The 16,517-nt window shown below is 39.7% G+C and overlaps 1 protein-coding gene across 6 annotated transcripts; it reads left to right on the top strand.

The window, feature by feature from the left end:
- Positions 1–2,781: 2,781 nt before the first annotated feature.
- On the top strand, positions 2,782–16,423 carry LOC103400483 (dnaJ homolog subfamily C GRV2-like). 6 transcript variants are annotated; one of them, XM_070813204.1, is made up of 22 exons: positions 2,782–3,629; positions 4,247–4,480; positions 4,669–4,756; positions 4,880–5,088; positions 5,446–5,547; positions 5,621–5,687; positions 5,799–8,039; positions 8,535–8,897; positions 9,360–9,500; positions 9,606–9,998; positions 10,085–10,579; positions 11,081–11,304; positions 11,398–11,742; positions 12,088–12,382; positions 12,578–13,036; positions 13,115–13,460; positions 13,551–13,894; positions 13,970–14,434; positions 14,793–14,917; positions 15,201–15,324; positions 15,677–15,745; positions 15,890–16,302. In XM_070813204.1, the coding sequence occupies exons 7-22, from the start codon at positions 5,835–5,837 to the stop codon at positions 16,094–16,096; spliced, it is 6,600 nt and encodes a 2,199-aa protein (XP_070669305.1). In that variant the 5' UTR covers positions 2,782–3,629; positions 4,247–4,480; positions 4,669–4,756; positions 4,880–5,088; positions 5,446–5,547; positions 5,621–5,687; positions 5,799–5,834; the 3' UTR covers positions 16,097–16,302. The 6 variants fall into 6 exon arrangements, with proteins under 6 accessions (XP_070669305.1, XP_008337358.3, XP_070669304.1 ...); XM_008339136.4 differs by having other exon boundaries at positions 2,799–3,629; positions 5,621–5,683; positions 15,890–16,423; XM_070813203.1 differs by having other exon boundaries at positions 2,804–3,629; positions 5,474–5,547; positions 5,621–5,683.
- Positions 16,424–16,517: the final 94 nt, after the last annotated feature.

The raw sequence follows: 16,517 nt of genomic DNA, 5'->3' as shown, positions 1-16,517 counted from the left end.
AAGCCCACTTGTATTAGAGATTATATAATCATCGATGTTAGTTTTGTGTGTCTAAACTACATTACTCTAAAAGTGTCACTTAATTAGCACTAGAGTCTGGTAACATTCTCTCAGTTTATAAGTGAGAGGTCTTAGGTTCAATCCATTGTGCGACTTAATTCAATTTCTTTCACCCTACTCTTAGTAGTGACGAGCCACATGGAGGCCAATGATGGCCCGGGCCTACTCTGAAAATTCAGCTTATCTGCAAGGCTTTACAAAATGAGCATGTGGCTCATTGGCTCCTGGGATTTTGCAACTCCAAATGGCCTGGGTTTGAGACTTCCTAGTGTTTCAGTATTTTATTAGATTCCTTTAAACTGAAGGAAAAAAAAATTCTTATAATTTGCCTTATTTTTTACCATATTTATTTTTTAACATGTAAAAACCATACCCTCTTTTTTGGCTAGTTGATATAAAAAAATGCATATACAGTCTAGAACAAAATCAAATTTTAAGTCGTACTTTTAAATTTTTATACGACTCTAATGTGTTAATTTTTTTTATCAAGGCTCATTAACAAGTTTTGTTTTTAGGATATATTCATTTCAATACTAGGCTTTTCAGACCAAATTTAAAGCTCCACTATTCTTGTTTGATTAAATTTTTCCATGCCAATGCAAAAAACAAAACCTTTAATTTTTCACATTAATTATATTTCAAAGGCTAATCTTTCTATGGCTTAAAGGCCCATCCTGATCTGGTTTTCTGACTCTGTCGCTGTCCCTTAGTGTAAGATTATTCTAAGCACAACCAAAGTGAATTTTAAATAAATAAACAACTGAAATCATATGATGAATAAAAATGGGAGATTTACCCGTAGAAAAATGCCTAGATTCTTAACAAGGCGAATAGGCGATCATGTTCCGCGCGCAAATTCTTGAGGGAGAGACCGCAACGTTCAATATCCTTTATCTTGGTAGTTTCTGCAGCTCAGCACACGCTCTTGTTCCATCCCCACAGCTCCAAATTCTCTGCAGATTTTCTTAAGATTCTTGGCGTCATCGTGGACCTTTGCGTACTCAACTCTGCAAGATAAGTAGGGTTCAGGCTAGCCAGACAGAAGTTGCAAACCATCATCAACGAATTCAGAGACTATCGTCCTAAATTCGGAGACAGATTAACAGTTTTCATTGAGAGGTCAAAGAATTCCTTGCTCAAGATTTCCTACGTACGGCCCGAAAACAAAACAATTAAATTATTAGAGGGGGAGAGTAACAAGCCATTCGATATCATTTTTTTTGTTTTTGTAATTAGATTAGACGTTAGATTAGTTATCGACGGATTTTGAACCCACGCCGTATTGCAAGGAATCAACATCTTTCCACCATTATGGTAAATGACCATTTGCGATATCATGTTAGAATAACATAACAAAGAGAGGGGAAGTTATGCATGCATGTTGAGAGTGAGTACGTAGTAATAATGTACGTACAAGGGAAATAGTAAGAATTAATCTACCTTTTCACGTAGTTCCGTCATCTACTCGAATGAATCCCATGTTGGTGTAGGCGAGTCCATGAGGGATGGAAGGGAGAACAATTGAGAACTAGAGAAAGGGAATTGTACAAATTCTAGGGTAAATTGATGAATTTTCTCATTAGTTGTTTAATTTTATTGTGTAGACATATGAGGAAACAATAAACTCATGCGATAAAAATAATTGAAGATGAAAAAAAATTGAATCTATTGTTATTTTTGTATGTCATCATTGAACAATCACTTGAAATTTTTCCAGACTTTTATTTCACTGAGACAGAACTAAGACTTGTGCGGAAACAACATAGTTTGAGATTTCTATGTCCCTCTAAAAAGGGGAAGAGATCCCCTTTGGATCTCTCCCACCAAATCCTAGGGATCCGTAGATCCATGCTCTTGAAATTTGATCAAACGGTTACAAATAGAGAGCCTCTCCAAAAATTATAATAATTGTAGTCGTTTGATCAAATTTCAATGGTCCGGATCTCTGAATCCCTATGACTTGGTGGGAGGGGATCTCTTCCCTCCAAAAAGGACAAACGAAAGTAAGTCCAAGTCATATAACTCATAATTTGGGCCACCATCCAAATAATATTCAGTAAGTCCAAATTTCGTGAAATGTTATTAATTCATAATATGCTATTCGCAAAGATAAATTTCTAATGTCACCATAACATGACTATAGCATGTTACGTGATGTTATTAGCTTACGAGTTATTATATATGTATATAAAAATTCAATATTTTCTTTATCTATTCAAGTGATAATTTTTTTTATAAAAAATTTATGTATATATACCACATGACACTATGACAAAGGTATTAAAAATATCTCGAAACTGATATTTCTTCCCTTACAATTCAAGTTCCATCTTAAGTAAAAGATGTGAAATTTCTAACTAAATTAATCCCGTGTGGGATGTATTTGAAGTGAGAGCTCTACCTTTGGCTACTTAAACATAACTTTTGACATCAAATTTTGAGTGTTAAAGATTCTTGTGCATAATACCTTTTCTTTTCATGAAACAAAAGTCGGGTGAAATATTAAAATGAGCGAATTATTTTATAAAAAGGGGGTTTATCTTCAATAGTAACCTAGTATGCACGAGTGAGTAGTTCGTTTTTATTTTATAAAAAGATGAATTATTTGTGAAGTGCTAAAAACACTTAAAAAAAAAAAAAAAGGTGAACTTTCAAAAAGTTTTGAGTGCAATACGGCACCGTTTCTTATTTAAAGATGGGTCACCGTCGGGTGATAATGATATGTCGATGCCAAAGTTAGGATGTGGTTTTGACAGTATTGCACACAGCGAAGCAAAGCTCTTCTTCTTCTTTCTTCTTTCTTCCATTTAATTGATTATTCCAATTCTTTCGATCCAAACGCGGCCTTACGATGTCCGATGATTCAATCCGGTTCAGCTAGGGTTTGATCGATCGGAAATAGAAGAAAAACTGGACGCCGTGGCAGAACCAGTAAATAACCGTCAGAGCTGGGGGCGATTCAGTCTCGGTCTCAGGCCGCGGCCTCTACGCCTCCACCGGGTCGACCCGGCTCCGGACTCTGGTTCTTTCTTCGCCACCACAATGCACCTCGCACTCACACCCTCCACTTCCTCCCGCACGTAGAATCCGTGAGCCGCCACGCACCCGATCAAAACCCCTCACCAGCACCCGCGCCGATGGACAGCTCCAATAACTCCTCCAATTCTTCTTCCCGTTCTGCCCCCGCCGTCGTCGAGGAGCCGGAGTACCTCGCCCGCTACTTGGTCATCAAACACTCGTGGCGTGGCCGCTACAAGCGATTTCTCTGCCTCTCGAACGTCGCCATAACCACCTTGGACCCCGCCACGCTCTCCGTCACCAATTCCTACGACGTCGCCACCGATTTTGACTCCGCCTCGCCGATCATCAGCCGCGACGAGAACTCCAACGAGTTCAATTTGAGTGTTCGGACGGACGGACGGGGGAAATTCAAAGGCATTAAGTTCTCGTCTAGGTACAGAGCGAGTATACTGACCGAGTTGCACAGGATTAGGAGGAATCGGTTTGGCGCCGTCGCTGAGTTTCCGGTGCTTCATCTCCGGCGCCGGAATGCCGAGTGGGTCCCACTCGTAAGTTACTTCTCTTCCAATGCTTGTTAGTGTTTGTGCAATGTCGTTTTACTGTGCTAATTTGATAGTAGAAGAATCAGTAGGCAGTTCACAACTTTGTTAGTCGAAGATTCGATGGTAATAATCTGATTGCTTCAAACCCATGAGCAAATTTGCCTTGGGAGAGTGGAGCTTTAGTGCAAAGTATGCTTCTTTACCGAATAGTTTTAGGCTTTAACATCGAATTTATGGAATTGGGAGACTAGTAGTATGCTTCTTTACCGAATAGTTTTAGCATTGAATTTATGGAATTCGGGAGACTGGTAGTATGCTTCTTTACCGAATAGTTTTAGCATAGAAGTTATGGAACTGGGGAGAATAATCAGAAATGGGTTTACTTTTTCATGCCGTTACTACTTGTACAAAAGAAAAAAGTGGACTTGAACACAGATTTCTTGAATTTTGGATGAATGTATGTTGCTTGCAAGTTGCAAGTATACGTCGTTAATGATTTTTACTAAACTGATGTTTATTTGAATGTTGATAATATTTGAGTGGTCAGTTATGTTGACTGACATGTTCGTTTTGTTCTATATAAGTATTAGACTGATTTTCTGTAACAATTGATGGCTTTGCAGAAATTAAAAGTTACTTATGTTGGGGTTGAACTTATTGATTTAAAAAGTGGAGACCTCCGTTGGTGCTTGGATTTCAGAGATTTTGATTCACCTGCCATTGTTTCCCTTTCTGATGCTTATGGAAAGAAAGGCAGAGAACATGGAAGTTTCGTTCTTTGTCCTCTATATGGAAGAAAATCTAAAGCTTTTCAAGCTGCTCCTGGAACCACGAATTCAGTTATCATTGCAAGTTTGGTATGACTAACCTTGAGCTATCAATTTTTTGTTTTTTTTAACATTTCTTTAGAACTTTATGTCAATGCTCATTTTCTATAAGTTCAACTTTATGTATGAAGTGCCCCCCTAAAAAACCCTTTTGTCCTGAGGGATTATTTTTTAATATGCCTCTTGAATCAGTACTTATTATAATGCATTTCATGCAGACTAAAACAGCAAAATCTATGGTGGGGTTGTCACTAACTGTGGACACTTCTCAGTCTCTCACTATACCAGAGTACATAAAGCGAAGGGGTAGCACTTTCTAACCCTTTTCTAGGGGCTCTTTGTAGTAGTTATCTTCTTTTCTTGTTCTTTTGGTGTTCCGGCAACCTTGTCTATTTGGCCGTTCATTAATCAATTTATCTGGTAATGCAGCAAAAGAGGCAGTTGGAGCAGAAGAAATTCCGTGTGGAGGTTGGTCTGTGACAAGGTTGCGCTCTGCTGCTCGTGGAACTTTAAATGTTCCAGGGTTGAGTTTGAGTGTTGGCCCAAAAGGTGGACTTGGGGAGAATGGTGATGCTGTATCTCGTCAACTGATTCTTACAAAAGTTTCTCTTGTTGAAAGACGCCCAGAGAACTATGAAGTAAGCTGATGAATTTACTGAAACAAACTTTAGGTTGGTGACATGAAGTTCAGGGCATTAGTCTTGAACTAGGCTTCCTTTATAAAAGATGTCTAAATTTAAGCATTTACCTTGCTGTCCCTGGAATGAATAAGAAAACAAGTGCTACATTTCAGATGAATGAATAAACTCTAACAAAATAAAGGACCCTTTTTGCTCAGGACCCAAAGCCCATGCAATTTTTGTACATAAACAAATTATAAGAATGGAATAATGAAAATTTAAATTCTTTAAAACTTTGTTGGCTTTTACTTCTGTATATACTAGCATTTCATGGAATTATATCAAATGTTGAGAGTAGTCACTAGATGTGTGCAGGCTGTTATTGTTCGACCTTTATCTGCAGTATACGCACTTGTTCGATTTGCTGAGGAGCCCCAAATGTTTGCAATTGAGTTCAATGATGGGTGTCCCATCCATGTGAGCATAACCTTCCTTTTGAATTCCAGGTTTATCACGAGGTCTTGTTTCTGATGTGTCTGATGGATTGTAGGTTTATGCAAGCACGTCTCGTGATAGCCTACTGGCAGCAGTTCGGGATCTATTGCAAACAGAAGTAGGTAGTTCCGTGCTCTTGTAAATATTGATCAGGTTTTACCCATGAATTTCTTCCATAATGCAATGATTTCTCTTCATGGGGCTGGGTTGAGCGTTTGGTTGAATCTGTCCAGGGCCAATGTGCTGTGACTGTGTTACCAAGATTGACAATGCCTGGGCATGGCATTGATCCACCTTGCGGGAGAGTCCATTTACAATTTGGACTCCAGCGGCTTGTTGCAGATATGGAGAGTGCATCTATGCATTTGAAACACTTAGCAGCAGCTGCCAAAGATGCAGTTTCTGAAGGTGGTTCTATTCCTGGATCACGAGCTAAGCTATGGCGTAGAATAAGAGAGTTCAATGCATGTATACCATATAGTGGAGTTCCTCCGAACATAGAAGTACCTGAGGTGACTTTGATGGCTTTAATAACTATGCTTCCATCTACGCCAAATCTTCCTCCAGAGTCCCCTCCCTTACCTCCCCCTTCACCTAAAGCGGCTGCGACGGTGATGGGCTTTATTGCATGCTTACGTAGATTACTAGCTTCAAGAACTGCTGCTTCACATGTCATGTCTTTTCCTGCTGCTGTTGGAAGAATAATGGGCTTACTCAGAAATGGTTCAGAGGGTGTAGCTGCTGAAGCAGCAGGCCTTGTCGCAGTACTTATTGGTGGTGGTCCCGGGGATACAAATATACTAACGGATTCTAAAGGAGAGCAGCATGCCACAATTATGCACACAAAGTCAGTGTTGTTTGCCAATCATGGTTATGCTATTATACTCTCCTACAGACTTAAGCCTATGTCTGTATCACCATTATTGTCAATGGCTATTGTTGAGGTTCTTGAGGCTATGATATGTGAACCACATGGTGAGACAACACAATACACAGTGTTTGTTGAACTGTTACGCCAAGTAGCTGGTTTGAAGCGTCGTTTGTTTGCATTGTTTGGACATCCTGCTGAAAGTGTTAGGGAAACAGTGGCTGTGATCATGCGTACAATTGCGGAAGAAGATGCAATTGCAGCAGAGTCAATGCGTGATGCTGCATTGCGCGATGGCGCTCTACTGAGGCATTTATTGCATGCGTTCTTCCTTCCTCCTGGTGAGCGACGTGAAGTTAGTCGACAGCTTGTTGCTCTTTGGGCAGATTCTTATCAGCCAGCTCTGGATTTATTGTCTAGAGTTCTGCCTCCTGGGCTTGTTGCTTATTTGCACACACGTTCTGATGGAACTCAATTGGAAGATGCGAATCAAGAAGGATCCTTGACCAGCAGAAGGCAGAGATGCTTACTCCACTTGAGGAAAGGTCGTGCAGGGAGAGGACCAATGTCTCAAGAGCATTCCTTACTTAATATAAACAATTCTGAAGTTGGTGATCCCATGACACAGACAGGTGGTGGTGCTTTTAAGGCTGATAACAATCAAAGGTCTGCACTGGTTTCGAGTTCTGGACGGGCTTCTACTCTTCAATCTTCTGTTGCTCAAAGTCAAACCTGTGAAAATTTGACGGCTGAAGTCTTTTCAGGTGTTCCACAAAAGAATCATTCAGCACTTGTGGCGTCAGCTGATATTCAGTCAACGAGCATTCATGAGGCAGTGGAAGCAAATACTTCAATCTCAACTGATTCTGATTCCAATACTACTGGTTTCCAGAGCACAGGCCTCCCTGCTCCTGCTCAGGTTGTTGTCGAAAACACTCCGGTGGGATCCGGCAGGCTACTTTGTAATTGGCCTGAATTCTGGCGAGCATTTAGCCTTGATCACAATCGTGCAGATTTGATCTGGAATGAGCGTACCCGGCAAGAGTTGAGGGAGACTTTGCAGGCTGAGGTTCATAAGTTAGATGTTGAGAAGGAGCGTACTGAAGATATTGTTCCGGGAGGTGCTATGGTAGAGACTGCAACTGGTCAAGATAGCGTGCCACAAATATCTTGGAACTACTCTGAGTTCTCTGTTAGATATCTAAGCTTGTCCAAAGAAGTTTGTGTGGGTCAGTATTATCTGCGTTTACTGCTTGAGAGTGGCAGTGTTGGCAGGGCACAAAATTTTCCGTTGCGCAATCCAGTTGCGTTCTTTAGAGCACTCTACCATCGGTTCTTATGTGATGCAGACATAGGACTTACCGTAGATGGTGCTGTTCCAGATGAAATGGGTGCATCTGATGATTGGTGTGACATGGGAAGACTAGATGGTTTTGGAGGTGGAGGAGGATATTCAGTGAGAGAGCTCTGTGCAAGAGCGATGGCAATTGTGTATGAACAGCATTACAAGACAGTAGGTCCCTTTGAGGGCACTGCTCACATCACAGTCCTTTTGGATAGGACAGATGATAGAGCTTTAAGGCACCGCCTTCTATTGCTCTTGAAGGTACAAGTCTTTTATTTATTATTTCTCTAGAAATACAAATTGGCTTGACATCAGTTTGGGTTTCAGTGGGGGTAGTTTGAGAAGATAGTTGGGTATGAAAATTCTTTAAATTTGTTTTGTCTATGCAAAATCTATGCTCCTTTCACTCCCCAGTTACCTCTCTATTGTGTAATCAGGAATAACATCTGACAAATACATATATAGGTTGTAATTCAGATTGGTTTTCTCTCTTTCTCATATTTATATTCATAAATAAAAGCTGTATGCATGTATTGATATGCTTCCTTTCTGGATATGTGTGACAAACTGCCTGAGAGTTCACCAACAAGGCATCGAGACATTCTCATTGCCTTTACTACGCACCAGGGTTCCAAGTTTTGCCACCCTTTTGTTTTGTAGGTTAACCACTTGTCATCCTTGTAAATGGAAATGGCCTTTTCATTTTCAGTTCAGTATGGGGAAGATGATAACTTTCTATATTTACTGTTTGTGAAGGCGTTAATGAAGGTTTTGTCAAATGTGGAGGCGTGTGTTTTGGTGGGAGGATGTGTGTTAGCCGTTGATATGCTAACAGTAGCTCATGAGGCTTCTGAAAGGACAGCTATTCCTTTGCAATCTAATTTGATTGCTGCTACTGCTTTTATGGAACCGCTCAAGGAATGGATGTTTATTGACAAGGAAGGAGCACAGGTTGGACCTGTTGAAAAGGATGCCATTAGGAGATTTTGGTCAAAGAAGGATATTAATTGGACAACGAGATGCTGGGCTTCTGGGATGTTGGACTGGAAGAGATTGCGGGATATCCGTGAACTTCGTTGGGCTTTAGCTGTTCGAGTCCCTGTTCTCACGCCAACTCAGGTGTAGTTTTAATATGCATGGGACTTAAAAAGTTGGTCTATGTTGTAACAATTGTGGACTTTTTGTTTCTAGAAGCAGTTTGTTCTCTGCAAATCTTTGCTGCACTTGTAGCTCTAGTTTCAAGTAATTATAACGGGTGCTAAACTTGTAGATAAAATATCAAATGCTTTTTTCTATTTGTTATCTCCTAGATGTGTTAATGTTCAATTTATTGATCTCCTACAATTGGTTTATCATAGGTTTTCATTGAATTTCATGGTAAGGTACATCTGAATATTACCTCAGTTAATTGAATACATAAGGATACATCTATTAAAACATTTTAAAATAATCGGGGTGAATGGTTTTTGTTGAAGTCTCTTTTTTATCTTTTGTGTACTATATTGTAGAAAAGTTGCCATTTTCTTGTCTCTTCTCATTTTATATGCTTGACATGTTCTAGTATACGGTTTCTGTATTCAGATTGGTGAGGCAGCATTGTCCATATTACATAGCATGGTATCTGCACATTCAGATTTAGATGATGCTGGAGAGATAGTTACCCCAACTCCTAGAGTAAAATGGATCTTGTCAAGTCCACGCTGCCTTCCACATATTGCTCAGGTGATTCTAGCATAGTTCATTTTCATTTTTTTTTATGTGGCCTTTATTAAGAAGTATCGTGAAAAGCATTATTATATCACTATTTATTTTCCCAAATTTATTTAGGCTATGCTTTCTGGAGAGCCAAGTATTGTAGAGGGTGCTGCTGCTTTACTTAAGGCCATTGTAACTAGAAATCCCAAGCCCATGATTCGACTATACAGCACAGGGGTATTTTATTTTGCCCTGACATATCCTGGATCTAATCTCCTTTCAATCTCCCAACTCTTCTCATTGACTCATGTTCATCAAGCATTTCATGGTGGTGAAGACGCTGCAGTTTCCTCTTCCTTGCCTCTGGCGAAACGCAGTGTATTGGGTGGGCTTCTTCCTGCATCTTTGTTGTATGTATTGGAACGTAGTGGTCCAGCTGCATTTGCAGCTGCAATGGTATCGGACTCTGATACTCCAGAGATTATATGGACACACAAGATGCGAGCGGAAAATCTGATTCGGCAGGTATTTGAAGCTTTAAATGAGTAATGTGTTTTGTTACTATTATGTATAGAGAGTATTAATGATCTCAAAATATTTTCTTCGTCCAGGTGTTGCAGCATCTTGGTGACTTTCCTCAGAAATTGTCTCAGCACTGCCATTCTTTATATGAATACGCTCCAATGCCACCAGTGACATACCCAGAGTTAAGAGAAGAAATGTGGTGTCACCGTTATTACCTCCGGAACTTGTGTGATGAGATTCGATTTCCAAATTGGCCAATTGTTGAACATGTTGAGTTCCTACAATCATTATTAGTGATGTGGCGTGAGGAGTTGACAAGACGGCCAATGGATCTTTCTGAAGAAGAAGCTTGCAAAATATTAGAGATTTCCTTGGAAGATGTATCAAATGATGATGCCAACACAAGGCATTCTTTTGAGATGGGTGAGGAGATGCCTAGCATAACCAAGCAGATTGAGAACATTGATGAAGAAAAGCTTAAACGGCAATATAGGAAACTTGCCATGAGATACCATCCAGACAAAAATCCTGAAGGAAGGGATAAGTTTCTTGCTGTACAGAAAGCTTATGAGCGCCTGCAGGTACATACTGCCCCACAGAACTGGTCTTTGTTTAACGAGCATGCTTAAAATATTGGTTATGTGCACATGTCCAAAATTCATTTTGCTCCAAAATCTCTAGAAATTCATTGCAGTTGGATGTTGGTCATTTTCGGTATCTCAAAGATGACCATGAAAATTACCTGAACGAACCTGTTTCTTTTCTACACTTGTACTGGGCATCTAAGTCTTTTATGTATGTAGTGGATGCCATTTTTACGGCTTAGTATTCTATATTCTGTAAATATTGGTTGTGCACCTCAGTGCTTTTGTATTTGAGTATTTTTCTTTGATGCATCCTTTTAAGCCTTTGGATATGCATCTTTTCAGAATGCATTTGTAATCTTGTTAATGTGTATTGGAGCTGTATAAAGTTCTATGTAGCCGTAGGTATCTAATTTTATTTTATCTTGTGTGGACAGAAGATGATAGGTATTCTTCCTTCTGTTAAGATATTTGATAACTCTGTATTATTGTTTGTAGGCCACTATGCAAGGCTTGCAAGGCCCTCAGCCTTGGCGACTGTTGCTTTTATTGAAAGGACAGTGTATCTTGTACAGACGCTATGGAGTCATTCTGGAGCCATTTAAATATGCTGGTTATCCAATGTTGCTCAATGCAGTTACTGTGGACAAGGATGATAACAATTTTCTTTCCTCAGATAGATCACCTCTCCTGGTTGCGGCATCAGAGCTTATTTGGCTGACGTAAAAACATCCTTTAATCCACTTTTTCATATGTTTTATTATTCAAACTGATGTTGACAGGAAGATAGCATGTGTTTATATTTCCATGATTAGGTGTGCATCTTCTTCATTGAATGGAGAAGAGCTTGTGAGGGATGGTGGCATACAACTTCTTGCAAATCTTCTTTCCCGTTGCATGTGCGTAGTTCAGCCGAGCACTGCTGCAAGTGAACCATCTGCCATAATTGTTACAAATGTGATGCGAACCTTTTGTGTTTTGAGTATATTTGAGAGTGCCTGGGCTGAGATCCTTGAATATTCTGGACTAGTTGATGACATTGTGCATTGCACTGAACTTGAGCTTGTACCTTCTGCTGTCGATGCTGCTGTCCAGACTATTGCACATGTTTCTGTGTCCACTGAATTGCAGGATGCTTTGCTGAAGGCTGGTGTCTTATGGTAAGTCAGCTTACACAAATAGTTACTTTAAATATTAAATGCAAGATTGCTTATTGCTCAGTTAAATGTCAAATTAGTCTGCGATCTCCATGAGTTGATTTTATCTGCATTAGTTATAAGTGACTTCTAAGGTCGGATATGGGAGAGAATACAAATGCTTATTAATTCTTGGTGTCAATGGTGTTTCATTGTGAATCCATTGACTGTCACTTTATCTCACTGCATCTCAAACTTTGTAGTTTCTTAGTGATACTTGGTAGAACTGATTGTTATGCTATGTTTTTATGTAAAAACAGCAATTAATCTTCATCTTCGTTGTGTTGCATTGTGTGTGCTTGCTTTTAGGTACCTTTTGCCCTTGCTTCTTCAGTATGACTCCACTGCAGAGGAATCTGATGCAACAGAATCACATGGAGTTGGTGCTAGTGTACAAATTGCCAAAAATATGCATGCTGTACGTGCCTCGCAGGCACTATCAAGGCTTAGTGGCTTGTGTAGTGATGAGAGTACAACACCTTATAATCAGACTGCAGCTGCTGCCCTCAGAGCTTTGTTGACACCTAAGCTTGCCAGTATGTTAAAAGATCAAGCACCGAAAGACCTACTATCTAAACTAAACAATAACTTGGAGTCACCAGAGGTAATTGCTCTAGTTTCTGCATTTATAGTTTTTATGACAGTAAGTTTTTATGCATGCTTTTATATAGCATACTCTCTTCTACTTAACAAAAAAATAATGCAATACATAGTTTGTAACATCTGTGTCTGGGTCACTTGGTTGCGTTGCAATGTTAGTTTCTTTATGGTTGATTGTATTATTTATTTGTGGTACTAGATTATCTGGAACTCCTCAACCCGAGCAGAACTACTGAAATTTGTGGATCAGCAACGTGCAAGTCAGGGTCCTGATGGTTCATATGATATGAAAGATTCACATCTGTTTGGGTATAAGGCACTATCAAAAGAACTATATGTTGGCAATGTTTACTTGAGGGTCTATAACAATCAACCAGATTCTGAGATCAGTGAACCAGAGGCTTTCTGTGTTGCATTAGTTGATTTTATAGCATATCTTGTGCACAATCAATGTGCGACTGATTCTGAAATTAAGGATGTACCAAATCAGAATGGCTCATCCCTTGAGACACCTGAGGATTCTAATGATACGGCTATTGGTTCAACTGATGAACAGAATACTCCGGCTGAAGATTCTGCACTATCTAATGGACAAGTAGTAGATAAGGAAGAATTTGAAGCTGCTAAGAACCTTAAATTTGCATTGAATTCACTTAAGGTATCTTGCTCTCTTGTTATGTTCCAAACTTAAAAATTTATTAATATATCTGACCTTTTTTTCCTTTTTTCTTTGCAGAACTTACTGACAAGCAGTCCAAATTTGGCGTCAATTTTTTCTACAAAAGATAAGTTATTGCCTCTTTTCGGATGCTTTTCTGTGCCTGTTGCATCAGAAAGCAACATTCCTCAACTTTGCCTGAGTGTGTTGTCACTCTTGACTACATATGCTTCCTGCTTGGAGGCTATGGTTGCCGATGGATCAAGCCTTCTTCTTTTATTACAAATGCTTCACTCAGCCCCAACTTGTCGTGAAGGGGTTCTTCATGTTCTTTATGCTCTGGCCAGCACACCTGAACTTGCTTGGGCAGCTGCCAAGCATGGGGGAGTTGTCTACATCCTTGAACTTCTTTTGCCTTTGCAGGGTAAATACTTTTTGTATCTTTTCCTATTTTTTAAAATTAACTTAGAAAAATTTAACCTTTTTTTTTTATGATATGAATCATAATTTGCAGAAGAAATTTCCTTACAACAAAGAGCAGCAGCAGCCTCTTTGTTGGGGAAGCTTGTTGGCCAGCCAATGCACGGGCCTAGAGTTGTTATAACGATAGCAAGGTTTCTTCCAGATGGCTTGGTTTCAGTTATTAGGGATGGACCTGGTGAGGCTGTCGTAGTTGCCCTTGAACAGACTACTGAGACCCCTGAACTTGTATGGACACCAGCAATGGCTACTTCATTGTCTGCACAGATTTCAACTATGGCATCAGATCTGTATCGCGAACAGATGAAAGGTCGTGTGGTTGATTGGGATGTACCTGAGCAGGCATCTGGGCAGCAAGAAATGAGAGATGAGCCACAGGTAGGACATGGTTATGCCGTATTAACATTTAAGTGTCTTATTGTTTGGAAAACTCACAGTTTTCAGCTCATGCAGGTTGGCGGAATCTATGTTAGATTATTCCTAAAAGATCCCAAGTTTCCTCTCAGAAATCCCAAGAGATTCTTGGAAGGACTTCTAGATCAGTATTTGACATCTATTGCTGCCACACATTACGATACACTAGCTGTTGACCCTGAACTTCCTTTGCTTCTGTCTGCTGCGTTGGTTTCGTTATTACGAGTGCACCCTGCACTTGCAGATCATGTTGGATATCTTGGATATGTGCCCAAACTCGTGGCTGCTGTGGCTTATGAAGGAAGACGAGAAACAATGGCATCAGAGGAGGTAAACAATGGCAATTATGTGGACAAAACAGATGAATCTGATGACGGATCCACACAGCCCACTCAAACTGCCCAAGAACGTGTGCGCCTTAGTTGTTTACGTGTTCTACATCAACTGGCAGCTAGCACCACATGTGCTGAAGCTATGGCGGCGACTAGTGTAGGAACTCCTCAGGTGCGTCAAACTATTTATTTGATGTACTTATTCGTTTTACATCTAAAAGTCATGTATTCTATTTCTATCGTAAAACCATGACTATCAAGTTTTCATAAAGGACTTCATTTGCAATTTTCTCTTATATTTCTGGGAGATATAGGTTTGTAGTAGTGAGTACTTCATCTTTGACTTCTTTAGAATGCATATTACTTTGAATTGAGGTAGACGGTTACTGGTCCATATTCAATAAGGTTATTGAGGAGAGCATAGGGAATTCCATGCAGGAATTCCTCCAGTTATATCTTCTTACTTTGTCATGTATGGTGCTATCACAATTTTTTAATCCCCTCATGTTTACCACTATTCAATTTTACAGGTCGTTCCCCTTCTAATGAAAGCAATAGGATGGCAAGGTGGAAGCATACTAGCTCTTGAGACACTGAAGCGTGTTGTGGTTGCTGGAAACCGAGCTAGGGATGCACTTGTTGCACAAGGACTTAAGTGAGTAACTTCTGTAGACTTGATTTATTATTTTTCTACCGATCGTAGTATACTCGGTACGTGATTCATATAACATTCCATGGTTGCATCGTCCACACTTAGCAATGCCAACTAAACCTCTAACCATGCAAACTTATCCCTGACACATTTTGCCCATACACGCGCGTTGGCAGGCTATATTTGTAGATTATGTTCAGATTTGGAATGGCTGATGTTCTGATTTCAAAGGAAAATTTGTCTTCTGCTCATTTTGGTATTGACATAAGTTCTATGAATAATGTAGGGTTGGTCTTGTACAAGTACTTCTGGGCCTTCTCGATTGGAGAGCTGGAGGAAGGAATGGGCTTTGCTCTCAGATGAAGTGGAATGAATCCGAAGCATCTATTGGCAGGGTGCTCGCGATTGAGGTTAGAACATTTTCATCAAAGATATGTTTGCAGATTACTTTGTCCGAGTTCTTGTTCCCTCTTTGTTTTCAAAAAATTTCTCATTGCCTGTTTTAAAGGTGAAGGAAAATTATCTCTGCTTTTTCGACTATAATATTCATTTCATTAGGAATTAGGAAATACTATATATTTCACCGATTAGGTCTCATGAAGGTTTCAACATTTGAATTCGTTTAAATGGTAATTTGTTCAAAGCTTGAAGGTGGTTTTGGTCCTTGGAATCCATTTTATCACATTTCAATTGTTTTATTTTAGCTGTTTTTCATTCCCTTTTTCTTGGCATGTTTGAAAATTTTGGCTTACTGCGATCCAGGTTTTGCATGCATTTGCAACGGAGGGGGCGCATTGTACTAAAGTGCGTGAGTTGTTAAATTCCTCAGATGTAAGTCCTCACGCTTATCTTTATCTGATGCACTTTTTCAGATTTTGAAATCTGAATTACAAAATCTTGATTGTTCATCACCGAGTTTTAGTGAGACTGCCAATACTGATGTTGCTCTTGCAATGACAATTGCTCGTTTTTCAGGTTTGGAGTGCTTATAAGGATCAGAAACATGATCTTTTCCTCCCTTCAAATGCTCAATCCGCTGCTGCCGGAATTGCTGGGCTAATTGAGAGTTCATCATCGAGACTTGCTTATGCCCTTACAGCTCCCTCACCACAACCTGCTCCATCCAGACCTCCTGCTTCAACTTCATCCGACTTAAATGGAAGACAGGATCACCTTTCATAGTACCGGAAACACTGCGCATTTACCGAAGAGTAAAGACTCATACTTTTCTGTATAGCACACTGTACAGTTTTATCACCTTTTTTTTTACCGTCCACATCTTGTTAATCAGTAGCCTTTGCGATTTTCCCAACGAATGGTGAGAAAAATTATGTAAAGAGGAATTGCCCACCTGTATATAGAGCTGAGCTGATTTTTGTGTGATCTCATCATCTTGGGTAATTTTCTTCTATGTTTTATGTTGATTTTATCCCCCGATAACCTCTTGTTTCTTCGTTTTCTTCGTGTTCTTGATTTCTTAATAGAAAGTTTCTTCGTTTTCTTTGCTCATTTGGCTTTATATTGCATTGGATGTTTGAGTGGCGATCACTACTCAGTGACACTTGATTTTTGGGTACTCGCAAACTAGTATAACTGATTCTCA

The sequence above is a fragment of the Malus domestica genome, chromosome 15 (assembly GCF_042453785.1).
Source record: "Malus domestica chromosome 15, GDT2T_hap1".
NCBI classification, from domain to species: Eukaryota; Viridiplantae; Streptophyta; class Magnoliopsida; order Rosales; family Rosaceae; genus Malus; species Malus domestica.
This window is presented reverse-complemented; position numbering and strand designations above follow the sequence as displayed.